This window comes from Chaetura pelagica, unplaced genomic scaffold (genome assembly GCF_000747805.2).
Source record: "Chaetura pelagica isolate M959 unplaced genomic scaffold, ChaPel_1.0 scaffold343, whole genome shotgun sequence".
In the NCBI taxonomy this organism is placed as follows: Eukaryota; Metazoa; Chordata; class Aves; order Apodiformes; family Apodidae; genus Chaetura; species Chaetura pelagica.
The window spans coordinates 1,245,099-1,260,332 of NW_009952873.1; the positions used below are offsets into that span (position 1 = coordinate 1,245,099).

At 45.7% G+C, this 15,234-nt stretch overlaps 1 protein-coding gene across 1 annotated transcript in view; it reads left to right on the plus strand.

Moving 5' to 3' along the window:
- IQSEC3 (IQ motif and Sec7 domain 3) overlaps positions 1-15,234 on the plus strand; it is a 26,251-nt gene that overhangs the window by 7,649 nt on the left and 3,368 nt on the right. Inside the window, exons 3-7 of the mRNA XM_009995191.1 lie at positions 9,394-9,516; positions 10,167-10,333; positions 12,393-12,532; positions 13,387-13,512; positions 14,511-14,610. Of these exons, the coding sequence (XP_009993493.1) occupies positions 9,394-9,516; positions 10,167-10,333; positions 12,393-12,532; positions 13,387-13,512; positions 14,511-14,610 (656 nt within the window). The remainder of the gene's footprint in view (positions 1-9,393; positions 9,517-10,166; positions 10,334-12,392; positions 12,533-13,386; positions 13,513-14,510; positions 14,611-15,234) is intronic.

The following is a 15,234-nucleotide window of genomic DNA, read 5'->3' on the forward strand; positions in this document are numbered from 1 at the left end:
AGCTCTTTTTTTAATATACTGTATGAGTATTGATTTGGCCAGCACCGAGACACGTGTTCTCTCCAGTCTCTTCATGCTGAGAGCTACAATTAAAAGTAATTGCCTCTTTTTCTCCAGCAAGCAATGTGTGGGCTGTTTCCCCTGACAGATACTTTGCTGGAGACCAAACCTAGTCTCTGCACAGACAGGGAAATATTGCAATGGCAATAGACTGGGACTTCCCTGTAGTCCTATATTTGGCATAATTCCTGCAAATGATCATGTTCTTTGGCCTCACATGTGACTACAAACTGTGTCAGCAGTTCCTGGGAAGAGTCTCTATTACAAATCTTAGTGTCTGCCTCCCAGCCTCAATGCCAAGGAGCTGCTATGTTGTGGTTGCCTGTCTTGTCTCTGCATGGTGCAGGAGGGCCATTAAAGCAGGTGGCCCTTCTCCATCATGCTGATTACTCTCAGTTTCTACTGCACCTCTCAATGTAGCACTCTAAAATGTTCAATGAAGGAGTGACCCTGCCATCATAATCCCAAACATAAATGCAGGCTGGGCAGAGAATGGATTGAGAACAGCCCTGAGGTGAAAGACTGGAGGGTGTTGGTTATTGAGAAGCTGGACATGAGCAGACCATGTGCACTTACAGCCCAGAAAGCCAAATGTGTCCTGGGCTGCTTCAAAAGAAGTGTGGCCAGCAGGTCAAGGGAGGTGATTCTCCCTCTCTGCTCTGCTCTCCTGATGGCCCATCTGCAGTACTGTGTCCAGTTCTGGAGCCCCCAATGTGAGAAGGACATGGACCTGTTGGAGGAAGTGTAGAGGGCCACAAAGATGATCAGAGGGGTGGGGCACCTCTCCTATGAAGACAGGCTGAGTTGACATTGTTCAGCCTGGAGAAGGCTCTAGGGAGACCTTAATAGAGGCCTTCCAGTACCTGAAGGGGCCTAAAGGAAAGCTGGGGAGGGACTGTTTACCAGGGTGTGTAGTGGTAGGACAAGGGGTAATGGTTTTAAGCTGAAAGTGGGTAGATTTAGATTGGATATTAGGAAGAAATAATTTACTGTGAGGGTGGACACTGGAACAGGTTGCTCAGGGGAGCTGTGGATGCTTCTTCCCTGGAAGAGTTCAGGGACAGGTTAGATGGGGCTTTAAGCAACCTGGTCTAGTGGAAGGTGTCCCATGGCATGGGATTTGGAGCTAGATGTTCATTAAGGTCCCGTCCAACCCAAACCATTCCATGATACTGTGATTTCTATGCTTCTATTTACACATGTAGAAAGCAAGGCTTAATGATGGGAACTGAGCTGTTGAGGTTGTGTGTACGTGGATATATCCTGGACATGGACTGTGTGTACATGGACATATATCAAGCAACTAAGTCTGAATTTGGGGTTCATACCTGTGTCTTATCTCTCCAGGCAACGGATTATGTTATTGCACAAACAATCTGTGCTGCCTTCCCCTCTTCACAATAAATTGCTGATTTGTCTTCCTTAAATGCAAAGATAAAAGTAGACATAAAATGTAAACAAAATGTTCTAAAGCAGGAAATAAAAAACACAAACATTCAGCTCATTGTAGCTTTGCTGTTTGCAGGTACTTTCACTCTCTTTCTGTGTCAGTTCAAAGCTTGGAGATAGCAATGGGTGGTAGATTTTGTAAACAAATTTTCATCAAATGCTTGTGAGAGCTGGCTGGGCAATGGCTGCACACCTAGCAATGTAACATGCCTGGAAATGAGACATTGTCTGGAGAAATTCTGGGCCAATATTATAATTCAGGATATTTTTCCTGTCCATGCTGTAGGAAGATGAGGGCTGGCAGTGTAGTATAGTGTGCTGGCATTTCTAGTGCACTTGGAGCTCAAGGGCTGGTCACAACTTCTGAGCTGATTTGTGTGGGAGCAAGAGGTAGCTCAAAGCCTTTTGGCATTTCAGAACTGTTTAAGACCTAGTCTGGTTCCCATTCCCCATCCCCATCCAACTCAAATCAAACTAGCTCAGGAACACTGGCACAGGTTGAGAGAACAGGGTCTACAAGGGCTGTCTCACAGTCCCCACATCTACCCACACTTCACAAGCCAGTGTTAGGGTACATGGTATTCCCTGGAGAGCACTGGGCAGACAGGATAACTCCTACAGTAGCTTCTACACAATTTGGCCAATGTCACACTAATTTTTGTGGCCCAAGTGAGCAGAAGAAAACAACCCTGGCAAAAAAGAAGCAAGTCCTGGCAGGCTCAAGTGCCCAGGCAGGTTGGCCATTATCAGGCAGTACTGGTGGACAGGCTCTGACCGCCTGCAGTGGGCAAGCCTGTATGCACAGGAAGGTGCCTCTGCTCTTTCCCATCCCAGACCTGGCCCTGGATCCTTCCTGACCCATCCTCTCCTTCCCAAAAGCATTTTCAATTATTGATGCCAGTTGCTGTGTTAGTTTAGCTTTCACTTAATGTGAAAACCCGTGTTAGAATTGTGTGTTGTAAGCATTGTTTCTGTTGCAGCCAGGTTGAACTAACTCAATAGCATGAATAAATAATAGGACAACTTTTAAAACATCTGTCAAAATGTCAGCCTCCCTTGTGCATGTGGAGGCAGGGCAGAGCTGCCCAGGTTACAAATTCCAAACTCAGCTGCAAGTTCAGCCATAAGTCCACAAACCCCTTGGCTTCCATCGGTACCAAAGCTGTGCTGGCTTACAAATGAGTCAACTACCGCCTACACCTGGAGTCAAGCAACAGAGTTGAGGAGTGTATAGTGGCACTGTGAAGATGATCCTTCTTTACTGTCCATTTAGGAAATGCAAAACTTCAGGGAAGTGTCATGCTGGTTGCAAAGCCTCTTTTACGTACATGGGCCGGGAGGTGAGTGAGGGTAAGCCCAGTATGAGGCTTGAGCACTCTGGTATGTTAGTATCCCTTCCATCTTCCTACTCTGATTTTCTTGGACACCAGAAAAAGTATCTGGATAACTCACAAGTTACACACTAGCTAGAGGAACAAGGGAGAGAGCAGGGGATTTTCAACAGTATCTGACTATAATTGGCACACATGCTTTGATAACTCTAAACTGCTCAGGCCTGTCTGTTTCAGCAGATGAAGTATGTAATTTTCTCTTGCAGAAAAGGCTTCAATCTTCAAAAGTAGGATTTATCTCACCTATTATTAGCCCCCACTAAGTTTAATGTCTTCCATCAATTTATGAATTCCTTTAGTCAATGGAGAGACAGAGGGCTCTCAAGAGTTGCTTTTCTCCAGGTGCTAGTTTAGGCTGGACTTCTAGCTTTTAGGCATTTTATGCTATAGGGGATAAATCCCATCTGTAAGCAATTTTGAGCATCCCACAATAAGATCCAGCCTCTTCTCCTGGGGAATCTGCTTCCACAACCTGCCCTGTAGCCATCTGGGAGGAGTCACAGGGGACCTACCCGAAGGTTTCAATGTCTCCCAGATGAGGGAATCCAGCAGAAACAGGGTAGCCTGGGCCATTAAAGCACTGATCTGCTACTGAGCAGTTTTTATCAAATATTCTTGGCAAGTACTGCAGAAAAATAATTTGGTTATTTTGAAAAAGTCAGGCCCAAGGCATTAACATGTATTTTTTAATATGAGACACATCATCATTCTTGCATCCTTTCTTGATTCCTCTCTATTGCATTACATTCTCAGATGTAGTGTTTATTTCTTTTTGCTCATTCTTCATTCTGTGTTTTTTTGTTGCTTTTCTTCTCCTTCATTCATACTTCCCTTCACTTTAGTTCATTCTTCCTTTCCACCTGTTTCTGACTCAGGAATTGCTTCCACTTATAGTTAATTCATGGACAAGATAATGTGAGTGATGCCATGAATGACGTTGGCGGTGCTGCTGGTACCAGGTGGCTTGTGTTCAGGTCATGGGGCTTGGAAGTGCACAAGTGGCTGCCCTGGTGCATTTGCTGTCAGAGGAGAAAGGGGCAGGGTTTCAAGCAGAGGAGACCTTGTGCTGAGTCAGTGGCTCGTTGGTGTTAGACTGTAAGATGTTGTTAGGCACACTCTCCCTGTGAGTGAGCAGCTCTCCTGTCTGTCAAGCTTACATTGTCTTCTCTTTCTCTCATGGAAAGTCAGGGAGAGAAAAGCTGCTCTTAGGAGTGTAAGTGCAGACCTGAGAGCCCAGTAAAGAGGCTGTCTCTCAAAGAAGTTTTAGATTCTTCTTGGACCAGCAGAGTAAACTTGACAGGTCATCCCAAACTAGCCTCCCTGCTCTTTCTCACTGAGGCCACTACAGAGGATCAATATGGGACTCACATTACAGGAGGGTTTGAGTAGTACAGTGCTGCAGTTTGTGTTGGGGAGCAATAAAGATGTGATGGAAACAGGACAGAGGGAACAATGTGTTAGGCAGCTCTGACCTGCTGCTGCAAGCAGAGCTGTGGCACAGATCAAACTTGTGAAGAAGAGCAGCTTTCCCATGCCAGGCTTACAAAGGCCAAAGGTGCAGCTTGAACCTGCTTAGGTGCCCAGGGGAATAGTGGCATTCACCGTCCCTTGGAGGGGAAGATGAAGGCCAGGTAGAGCCCTGCCCTGCGTGGAGGGGCGATGTAGTGCAGAACCCTCTCAGAAAGGGAAGACTGGTGTAGGCCACAGGGTGTCAGTTTTAGGGACTACCCTCACACAAGGAGGGCAGGATTCAATCCCACTCCCGTGCCTGCTGGTGCAAGGGATCAGTGAGTCCTGCTCAGTCATCTTCTGTGAGCCTCAGTTAACACATGCAGGGCAGCCTCCTCACACGGAGCTGAGCTGCAGTCCACCCTAAGACTGATTCATCTTCAGAAAGCTCGTAAGGTTAGGGAAGCTGAAAAGAGGGATGTTTTTAGTTAATATCTTTGTGCCTCGTGGTTTTAAACTTTTCACCTGTCTGCCTCCCCTCTTGCTCCCTCCTTGAATATGGACTATAGGTTCATTAAAAACGCTTTTAGTTGCAGCCCAGCTCCTGCTGCATTGTCACCTGAGCGGAAAAGCTGGAAAATAGGTCATAATGCTTGGGTGAGCAGATCCCAGCCCCACACGATACAGCTGCTTCCTGCCTCTACCGAAACCTTTTACCACAAGGCTTTTTTACCATGCTTAGCCCCGTGCTAAATCCTGTGCTCTGATGCAACTATGTCTACTTCCTTTTGGGGAGATCTGTGCCCTGCAGCCTAGGAGGCAGCATGGCCACCAGACACAAAACAGCTGAGCAAAATCATCCAACCAGGACCCCACCCTTTGGTCCTGGCACCTGGTGTGCAGCTTTCTGCAGTTGTGCGTGTACCTTTTGCGGTATGCTTGCCAAGATATCCTATGTCAGCTTCCAGGGTCTCTACCTTGGAAAGAAAAGACCTCCCTGCTCTGGTTTCACAAGAAGAAGTTGCACGGCAGTTCAGGGGAGCTCTGACACAGGCAGTGCACTCAGAAAGCTAAGGAGTCTGAGGTCAGGCAAGGCAACCAAACATGAGGTCAGCTAGAGGAGGAGCAGGAGCATGACAGTCCCATGGCACAAGGCTCTTTGGTTGTTTGATTGGATTTCGCTGTGTAAAATTTGCTCAAAAAAAATACCAGACAACTTTGATCCACCACTGTCTCTGCCTAGCAACAAAAAGTAGCAGCATACCTGATGGCTCCTCTAGGACTTATTCCTCAGGTCTTTGGCACAGGCTTTGTCAGGCTCAGGCAAACTTTCTTCCTAAACTGTTATTTCTGCCTACTCAACTTTTCTCAGGAAGCACAACAGAGGGGCATGTTTCTTTAGGCTGAAAGGCAAATGGAAGGGACCCCCAGAAGTTCATCTTATAATTTACAAAGTAAACCCACATCTGTCAGTCCGTGAAAGAAACTCTCAAAGGAGAAGCTGAGCATTACTCATGTAGCAATGCCTGTTGGAGTTTGAAAAGAGTTATAAACATCTGCCTTGTCTTGCTTGTCCTAATAAATGTTCAGTGTTTTCTGTATCAAGGGCATTGGCTGTATTATTTGAGATTTGTACACAAATTGGATGATGTGTTAGAGCAGCCTGTGTGGAGGGGGAAGGATTGATCAATGAGTGAGTGAGCGAAAGACACATGATTTAATGCAGGTGGATTGGGGTGACTAGGGTGACCTCAACAGGTCTCACTGGTGTGTACAAGGACTCTGTTGTCACATGTCTGGAAGCAGACAATAACAGCAAAATCATTGGGGTCAATGGTGAGAAATATCATGCATTGAAAAGGATTAAAAAGTAATAACTCAGGTCCAACTACAGACGTGGTTGCAGCTGTGAACACAGTAACAACTAAGCAGAGAAAAACTTTTTTTACTATGAAAGATAAATTTCAAGAAGCAGAATGCCTTGATGTCAGCCCAAGGGACATGTGAATATAAGTATGAGAAAAATAAAAATAACAAAGAAGGGAGTCCAGTGGAGGAGATTTTTGCTGTTGCCAGAAACCATTTGTGTTTCTGCAGTCCACCTCTTGGAGAGGAAAAAAAAAGATGCCATGTATGATTTCCTATGAGAGCAGCCCCATTGAATCTCTGTTCTCACTCCTCTCCAATTGTTCCTGCATTTTGATTATGTGGGCTTAGTGCAGGGAAAAAGCCCACATTTCCTAACTGAGTTTGTAACAACTCCAGCCTTAGAAGATCCTGAACACTCTTATGTTCAGTCAGAGCTCTTGGTAAGTTACTCTGTGGGTATCACTCCAGTTAAGCAATGATATTTCAGCTCTTGAAACAATAGGGGAATGGAGGAATGGAAAGAGGTCTCTGAGCATTTGAATGCTGTCCATTGCTCATTTAAGTCATCATGCAAGAGATATTTATTCTAGCAAGACTGCTCATGGCATTCAGCAGCTTAGTTCACAAAGCACTTCCCAACAACCTACAGCAAACTGCAGCATGATAGAAAAGACCAATGGACACATCTCCAGTTTATCACAGGAAGGAAGAAGGAAAAAAAATTGTGACAGCACATCCCTTTATTGGCAGAGGGGTTTTTTTTTGGTTTTTTTTTGTTTGTTTTGTTGTTTTTTTGTGGTTTTTGTTTGTTGGTTTTTTTTAAATAAATAATCCAGATAATCCTAGGAAATGGAAGGATCATGAGGACAGCTAATCCTCTCCCCCTCTGTTTTCCCTGTACCACTCCTCATGCAGTACCAGACAACTTGTTTTGGGAAACATTTCCTCCCAACCTTTGATTTGAGGTTAATTTACAATGTGAGAAAGCAAAGCAAACACAGTACAGAGGAAGAAATAAAGGGGGGAGGGGGGAGACAGAATTAGTATCCAAGGTATAGAGAAGCAGAAAAAAGGAATTTTTAAAAATTTTAATACACTTGTAATGTCAAGGTGATGTCATATGACTGGAGATCAGCAAATTAGTGACTTTATATTTAAGGAAGGCTTGAAGAAAAAGGGATTTTGGCAGTTGTGAATTTCTTGGTCTGTCAGATAGAATGTTAGCTTTGGTAGTTTATTTATAGGAAAGAATAATGGCAGACAGGTAGGCAGGAAGGTAAATGGTATATACCAAAGCCAGTGGAGAGTAGATTAATTCAGTGTCTTTGTTAAAATAACTGGTTTTCTAGACAAGGGACATGCAGAAGGTAAGTCTAGACTTCAGCAAAGATTTGACACGAGAAATTGTTAGTTGATAGTGGAAGGGATAGAAATTAGCCACAGAATCATAAACAGGGGAGAGAATTGGCTGATGCAGACATTAGTGCCTACATATTCTGCTGAAATGGGAAGCTGGGCCTGAGGGAGGTTATGAGCAGAATTTTCTGAGTCTGGTCTTCTGCAGGACACTAAAGGTAGGAATAAGCTAAGCAAATGTGTTGAAGCCACATGGGGAAGGTGTTCTCATTTCAAATGATCAAAACAAGAAGAACTAGATTATTTTACTAATACAGACAAAAAGAACTGTAGTCATAGATTTTGGAGCATAATAATAGGACTTTTATAGGCTGAGAATACTTTAGTTGGAAACGAGAGGTGACATCTCCCTTTTTGTGCATCTAAATTGGCTATGAATTAGCACTGTGCAGTGCCTCACTGTGAAAGGAAAAGTAATACCAGATGTACGAGGTGAAGGATTCCAGCAGATAACAAGGAAGCATGGCACCGAAGTATGGTGGAAATGGAAAAGATTGTGTGGGACGTGTAGAAATGTGCAAAATTAATAGATGTGGGGGCAGAATTAATTGGTGAGGGCTCCTGATGTTTGACTACATGGGCAGAGGTTTATCCAGCCTTGATATTACAAGCCAGCTGATGTTGCCATGTGGTTTCTGTACAGCAACTTCCATTTCTTGTTTTCTCTGAACTGGTTCTGGTCTTTAAAGACAGAATGAACACTATTGCTGCAGTGGTTGAGTGGGAGTGAAGAGTGGTGAAGAGGGTATGGGTTGCAAATGGGGATGTGCATTGGACAGAAAGGGAGGTGAGGAGAGGACAAGTGCAAGAACATCCCAGTGAGCAGAGATGAGAGAAGGATGGATAAGTGGGTAGTGAACAAGTAAACAAGTGCATGAGCTGAAAGGGAGGGAGGAATGGACAATGTATCAAGGATTTCCAGGTGATCATAGAATGGTTTGGGTTGGAAGGGACCTTAAAGATCATCGAGTTCCAACCACCCTGCATGGGCAGGGACACCTTCCACTAGGTCAGTTTGCTCAAAGCCCCATCCAATTTGTTCTTGAACACTTCCAGGGAGGGGGCATCCACAACTCCCCTGGGCAACCTGTTCCAGTGTCTCACAAGCCTCACACTAAAGAATTTCTTCCTAATATCTAATCTAAGTCTACCCACTTTACCATTCCCCCTTGCCTTTTACTCCATGCCCTTGTAAAAAGTCCCTCCTCAACTTTCCTGTAGGCTCCCTCAGGTACTGGAAGGCTGCTATGAGTTCTTCCCAGAGTCTTCTCCAGAAGGGAGAAAGGCAGGAAAGGGAATGGAAGGGGCAGAAATAGATGGATCTGTATTAATATTGGCATTGATACAGATCTAAGTATTTATGTCACTGTAGATGTCTAGATATCTGTATCTATATATAGATAGATATAGATACAGATAAATATCAATGCACATATTTATATACTTTCTCTGAATATGTACATGTAAATATGTTGTATATGGTATGATAAGATATATATCTCTGCCATGGTGTCTATGCACACACACACATATATATGGTTATATATGGCAGAAAAATTGCTCACCTGCTGTACAATGCAGGAATCTCTTGTCTGAAATTACTGCCCACGTTAAGTACGACCTGGGCAGTGGTAGTGATGTCTTAGGGTCTCTCATGTTATTTCCCTTGGGAATTGAGCCTTGGAACTGTGGTGGAGGAGGCTGCCTGGTGGACTCCACGGGAGGAGGTACTGATGAAAGCTGTGTCCCCCTCCCACAGCTGCGTGGTGGATGAGATGGACTTTTCAGGCATGGAGCTGGATGAAGCTCTGCGGAAATTCCAGGCCCACATCCGCGTGCAAGGGGAGGCGCAGAAGGTCGAGCGGCTCATTGAGGCTTTCAGGTAAGAGAATGAACCCTGCAGCCCCACTGCTGCAACCAGGTGGAAGCAGAGAGTGCACCCAAGGCAGAAAAGATGCAGCAGTCATGGAGTGAGTGGCCAGAGACCTCTCCTTTCCAAAAAAAAGGGGATCATGGAGGGGCTTCTGAAGCAGAGAGTCCTCTGTGCAGCTGCTGCAGCAGAGCCATGTGCTTTTCAGATGTTTTACGGCATGAAGGACACTAAGGGCCAGTCCTGACTTGTCTGCCAGCAGGGGACAGCCTGTTCATTGGTGACTCACAGGAAGAGCAGCACTGGGTCTTGCAGGGGTGCTGCGTTGTTCCCTTGATGCACCCAGGGGAATGCTTTGCCCTTAGCAAGGCAGGCTGGAGTAGACATCTCCTCTATTATATCCTTACATAATGGCAGCTGCCTGTGTGGTCCTCCCTAGTCTCACTTGTTCTTTTGGTTCCTGAGGACAAGGCTGAAGCTTCATTGGCCTGCTTCAGCCATTGGTGGGTAGATTTGCCTTCAGAGACCAGTCAGTTCCTTCTCATTTGTGTGAGGGGTGGAGTGAAAGGAGGAATTTGATCCATTTGTAATGAAGCCTTTGCCACCCTGGAGCAGGGGACTCTGGTATTCCATGTTAAGTGTGTGCATCCCTCCTGCTGCAGCCAGAGGTACTGCATGTGTAACCCAGATGTGGTCCAGCAGTTTCACAACCCGGACACCATCTTCATCTTGGCCTTTGCAATCATCCTCCTCAATACGGACATGTACAGCCCCAACATCAAGCCTGACAGGAAGATGATGCTGGAGGACTTCATTCGCAATCTGAGAGGTGAGCGTCCTGCTTTGATTATTTTGCCCTCTTGTTGCTCTAATTTCTGCCTAGGTGAAGGCAGCAAAATGCTAGTGGAGCTGCCTATCTTCAGAGCTGCTGCTGCTCCCTGTGAGCCAGACATGGAGGCCCTTTGAGGTGTATTCTAGAATGCTGGCGAAGGGGAAAAATCTAAGCTTTGTCTTCTGCAGAAAGCTGCCTTGCCTTCTCAGAAATCAACCATTTTCCTTGAGAGATTATTTCATCTTTTAATAGATCTCACTGCTTGGAAGCAGTCCATTGTATTACATTTTCCTATTGTTCAGCTCCATCCTTCTTAGGCCCTGCTGGATTGTGCTAAATAAGCCTTTCCCCTCCTTGCTGCTTGGAATATATGAACACATTTTCCTTCTGTTCAGGCTAAATCTTCCCCTTCTTAATTGCGTGCAATTATTTATTGTAACTGTAGGCCTGACAGAGTTTGTGCATACATTACCTCTGCAATTTCTGATACATCAGTTTCCCAAATAAATTTTCTTCTGTTTTTCAAGGTCAGTCCTTCTCATCTTGTTACAGGCTGCTAAAAGCACTTTCTCAGATGTTGTCACAATGTAGTAATGTATGGAATCACTGCCTCCTCCTTATTTTCAGCTAATGCAGTTTAGTATTGTTTGGCCTTTTTTACATCATGTCTAGACAAATTCTTGCCTAATTTCCCAGCCATATTCACTCCTAGGTCATCAGTCACCCATCTTCCAATTGTCTCTTACTGCACATCTGCAATTCAGATGAAGCTCCTTCAAAGTTTTTCCAGTGCAAATCCCTGTAGAGATTTTGAATTTCTGTGGATTCCTTGTACGTGTTTCTTTGTCCTGACTGCTGTTCAGAAAGTGTCATCTCAGCCTCCCACACCATCCCCAATTTGTCAGCAACTTTAAACTGGCATAATGTGACACTGAGGCCCTCTTTCAAGTTATTTCCTGAGATATTGGGTGGGGCTGATACCTGCCATCCTCCCTTTTGGTATCACAGCTGATAGCACTAACTTAAAAGGGGTTTTTTATGTTAACTTACACTTAGAGTTGCTTGAAAACTGTCAGTTCACATCACAATGAATTCAGCCAGCATGAGGATCACCCACCTCATGTCTGTAACAGGAGTGAGTGAATTTAACCCCAATGCAGACAAGGGGAGACAGTTCATTCCACACTCAATGGCAGGCCAGTGTCCAGGTCAGTAGCTTCACCAAGCCTGTGTTTGAAAAAAGAGTATCCAGGCTACGTTTGCAAGGTTGTGGATGAGGGATCCAGGAGATGACAATGCCTCCCCGTTCCTCAGCAGGTCTTCACCTGCCTCACTCAGGGTAGTACATCTCAGACCAGGCAGCTAGGGGGAAAGCAGAGAAAATCAATATAAAAGGACTGATGGAATTCACTTCAGAGGAAAAACTGGCAGTTTAATTTGTGGAGTTTCACTCAGGGAAAGGTGAAAGAAAACTTTTCTGCCAGGCTCTGCAAGGTCAGACAGCAAAATATTGGGAGTTATCTAAGGAGATGTAGAAGAGAAAAGGGACAGAGATATCACAGACAGAATAATAGGAAAATATTACTCCTAGGAGACAGCACTGAAGCAAAATGGTGGAAGCCACGAAGCAAACAGGAGAGCTGATGCTTGCATAGGCAGGAGGAGCAGCTGGATCCCATTATAGGTCTTCTCCACATCTAGCACTTCTGATGATATGAAATCAATGCAGGGGTTGCTGCTGAGTGGCCCAAGATATATGAATGTTAAATTGTGGCTATAAAACCTTAGGGAACACATGGAAATGAGCCACCATGCAGAGCAAAGGCATAATGAAATCTTCTGCATTGGCCTTAGATATGCCAGTCTCTCCTGCTGGCGCATTAGGTGTGTTAGAGCAAGAAAGAAAACAGCCTAAAGCAGAGTACTGCTAAAACTTTCCCTTCAGCCTTCCCAGCACTGCATATTGCAGAGGCAGCAGGCTTCTGTCAGGGACCACTGGTTCTTCCCTTTCCTTTTCTCTCTGCCTAGCCTGCCCAACATGTTCTCTGTTTGACAGGGGTGGATGACGGCGCTGACATCCCACGGGAGCTGGTGGTAGGGATCTATGAGAGGATCCAGCAGAAGGAGCTAAAATCCAATGAGGACCATGTGACTTATGTCACCAAAGTGGAGAAGTCCATCGTCGGAATGAAAACGGTGAGCAGCCATAACCCCTCTGGCACCCACTCACCCCTTTCACCCCCACCTCCCTCACTGGTCTGCTTTTCTGCATTTTTCCTCTGTGCCCCTACTCATCTTCTGTAATGCTTTTCTTACTTGTCTTTATTAATTCACTCCTTTTTCTCCAAACACCTTTTTCTCTGCTATCTCATTCTTTCCTAATTTTGGAGGGTGGAATCTTCTTGGCCTGAGTTTACAATATCTGGTGCAGTGACTGCCCAAGAATCTCATTGCAGGTCCTTCCTGCCAATGCAGGTCTTGCCTGCCAAAGCTCCAGTGATAGCCCTTCAGTGTTTCAAACTTTCAGGCTTTCTGAGGGTGTAGAAAGCAGAAGGCAAAGTCATAGAAAACAATTTCACCTGTCTCTAATGAGTTCCCTAAGGACTGCTGGGGTTGAGAGACCCTCAAATGCAGAGACTGCTTCTTTAGCAGTAACTGATCTGTAATGCACAACCATACATCCTGTTTACCCAAAATGAGCAGAATAATTTCTCAAAGCCCAGGAAACCTGCAGATGCCCAGTGAGGGTAGAGAGGATGAACAGTCACCCAGTGACTGGAACCCAGAAATATAGGAAGGCAGGATGAAGAGGGTTGCCCATAGCCTGTCCCACTCCTCTCATTTATCCAGATCACAGAGGCATAGCTCTCTCTGATACTACTCCAGCAGTCATGGTGAGGAGTGGTGGTGAGGAAATTAATTTGAGTGGGCGGAGTGGGCAGAACTGGTTTGTGCTACTGTCACTGGGCAGGGTTGTGCCAGCTGAGGGTGGGGGAGACCCACAGTGGCAGCTCCCTTAGCCCCTGCACGCTCTCCTGGGTCTTCTGCAGGTTCTGTCGGTGCCCCATCGCCGGCTGGTCTGCTGCAGCCGTCTGTATGAAGTGACTGATGTCAACAAAGTGCAGAAGCAGGCAGCTCACCAGAGGGAAGTTTTTCTCTTCAATGACCTGCTAGTGGTGAGTGTGCTCTGGCAATTAGGAACTGCAGTAACAAAAACTCACCCTGTTTTCTATAAAGAACCAGTCCGCAACATCCATTTCCCCCATGTTCTAAGGACAGACCGTCCATCAATATTGTAAGACACAGTTTTGGATCCTTCACTGTTAAAAAACTACCAAATCTAAAACTCCTCTAACCCTTTAAAAAAGCAAGCTGTCACATCCCACAGCCATCCAAGCAACGTCACTACTCTCATGCCTTTGCCAGCAGGAAGGTTCATTTCATGAAAGGGAAGTTCATTTCTTCATCTGTTTGTGCTACAGCAGACACAGCCCTCCCAGACACTTAAAATCTTGCCTGCCAGACACTTTAAAATCACTGCCTTCTAACATTGCAAAGGCTGTAGGAGAGTAGATACTACTTACTGGAACCCAAAAAGTGTATACTACTCTTAAAAGTGTTGATGTTGCAAATGTAAGGCTAAACTCACACCCTTTTATAAGAGCGGAGGACAAGAGATCTTCCCCACCTGTTCCTCTTCACCCATTGGGACAGTTAGGAACCTGGGGAGGGGGTCTGCTCTTTGCTATTCCTCTATTCCATGGGGTAAATCAGATCCATAAGAGCTAGTGCTGTGGGAGTTAAGGGCAGTGCAGCATTGACATATGCTCTTGTTCCCCGCTTTAAAGTATTTCTGACAGGCTTCCCTTCACCTTTTGATCTTGCCCTCACTGAAAAAAAATTACCCTTGTAAAATCAGAAATGTAGCCTTCAAAAAGCCAGCACCCCTGGGAGACAGAGAGCTGAATGGGCCCCAGGGCTATGCATCCAAAATTTCAGAAGTGTAGTTACAAGTGCAGCATGCCAAACAGCTTTCTGGGCAAAGAGCCTGTCAGTCACCAAGTGTTACTCTCTGAGTTTGCAAAAAGCTTTTTTGCTTTGAGCAGTTGGCATTGTTCTTGCCTCACTGTTCCTCAGTGATGCCTGCCCAATGATGCATCTCTCCCTCCAACAGATCCTCAAGCTTTGCCCCAAGAAGAAAAGCTCCTCAACGTACACATTTTGCAAGTCGGTTGGCCTACTAGGGATGCAGTTCCATCTCTTTGAGAATGAATGTAAGTCCATTGCTCCTTGGTTGCCTGGAGGGTTTTGGCAGGGAGAAGAAGGAGGGAGAGGGTTGTGTCACCCAGTTTGTATCAGAAGAGACATCAGGGTTAGAAGTGAAGGAGAGAAAACTGAGGCTCGGTGCTGAGGAGACCACCATGCAGGTACAATGTGATGAGAAGAGGCTCCTGGCACCTCCTGCTAGGTCTGAGCACCTGCAGAAGTGCTCATTGAAGGGTCTGGCTTGTCATGGTGGCAGAGAGAGCACTAGTGGGGAGGAATGAAGGAATCAATCCCCAGATACATCTTGCTGAGCTCTCAGGAGCCAACTGTAGGTGGAGAACCTTGTTGACAAAACTTCTGCTGCCAACTTTAGCCTCTCTCCTCTCATGCCCAAAGTCACGATGCCCACCTCTACCTTTGACGTTGATAAAGGCTCAGGTGCTGCTGCTGCTTCCCCACGCTGTGCCATGTTGTGTCTTGCTGAAAGCTTCCCAAGACAGAAGCAGAGCCCTTGGAACAGCACCCACCAAAGCATGGCGAGAGGCCAGCCCTACTCAGCCTGACCTTGATGGTCTTGGAATAGAGCCATGATGTGTCATGATTGAGGCTGGTTGGGCGCTGGGGGAGTTCCA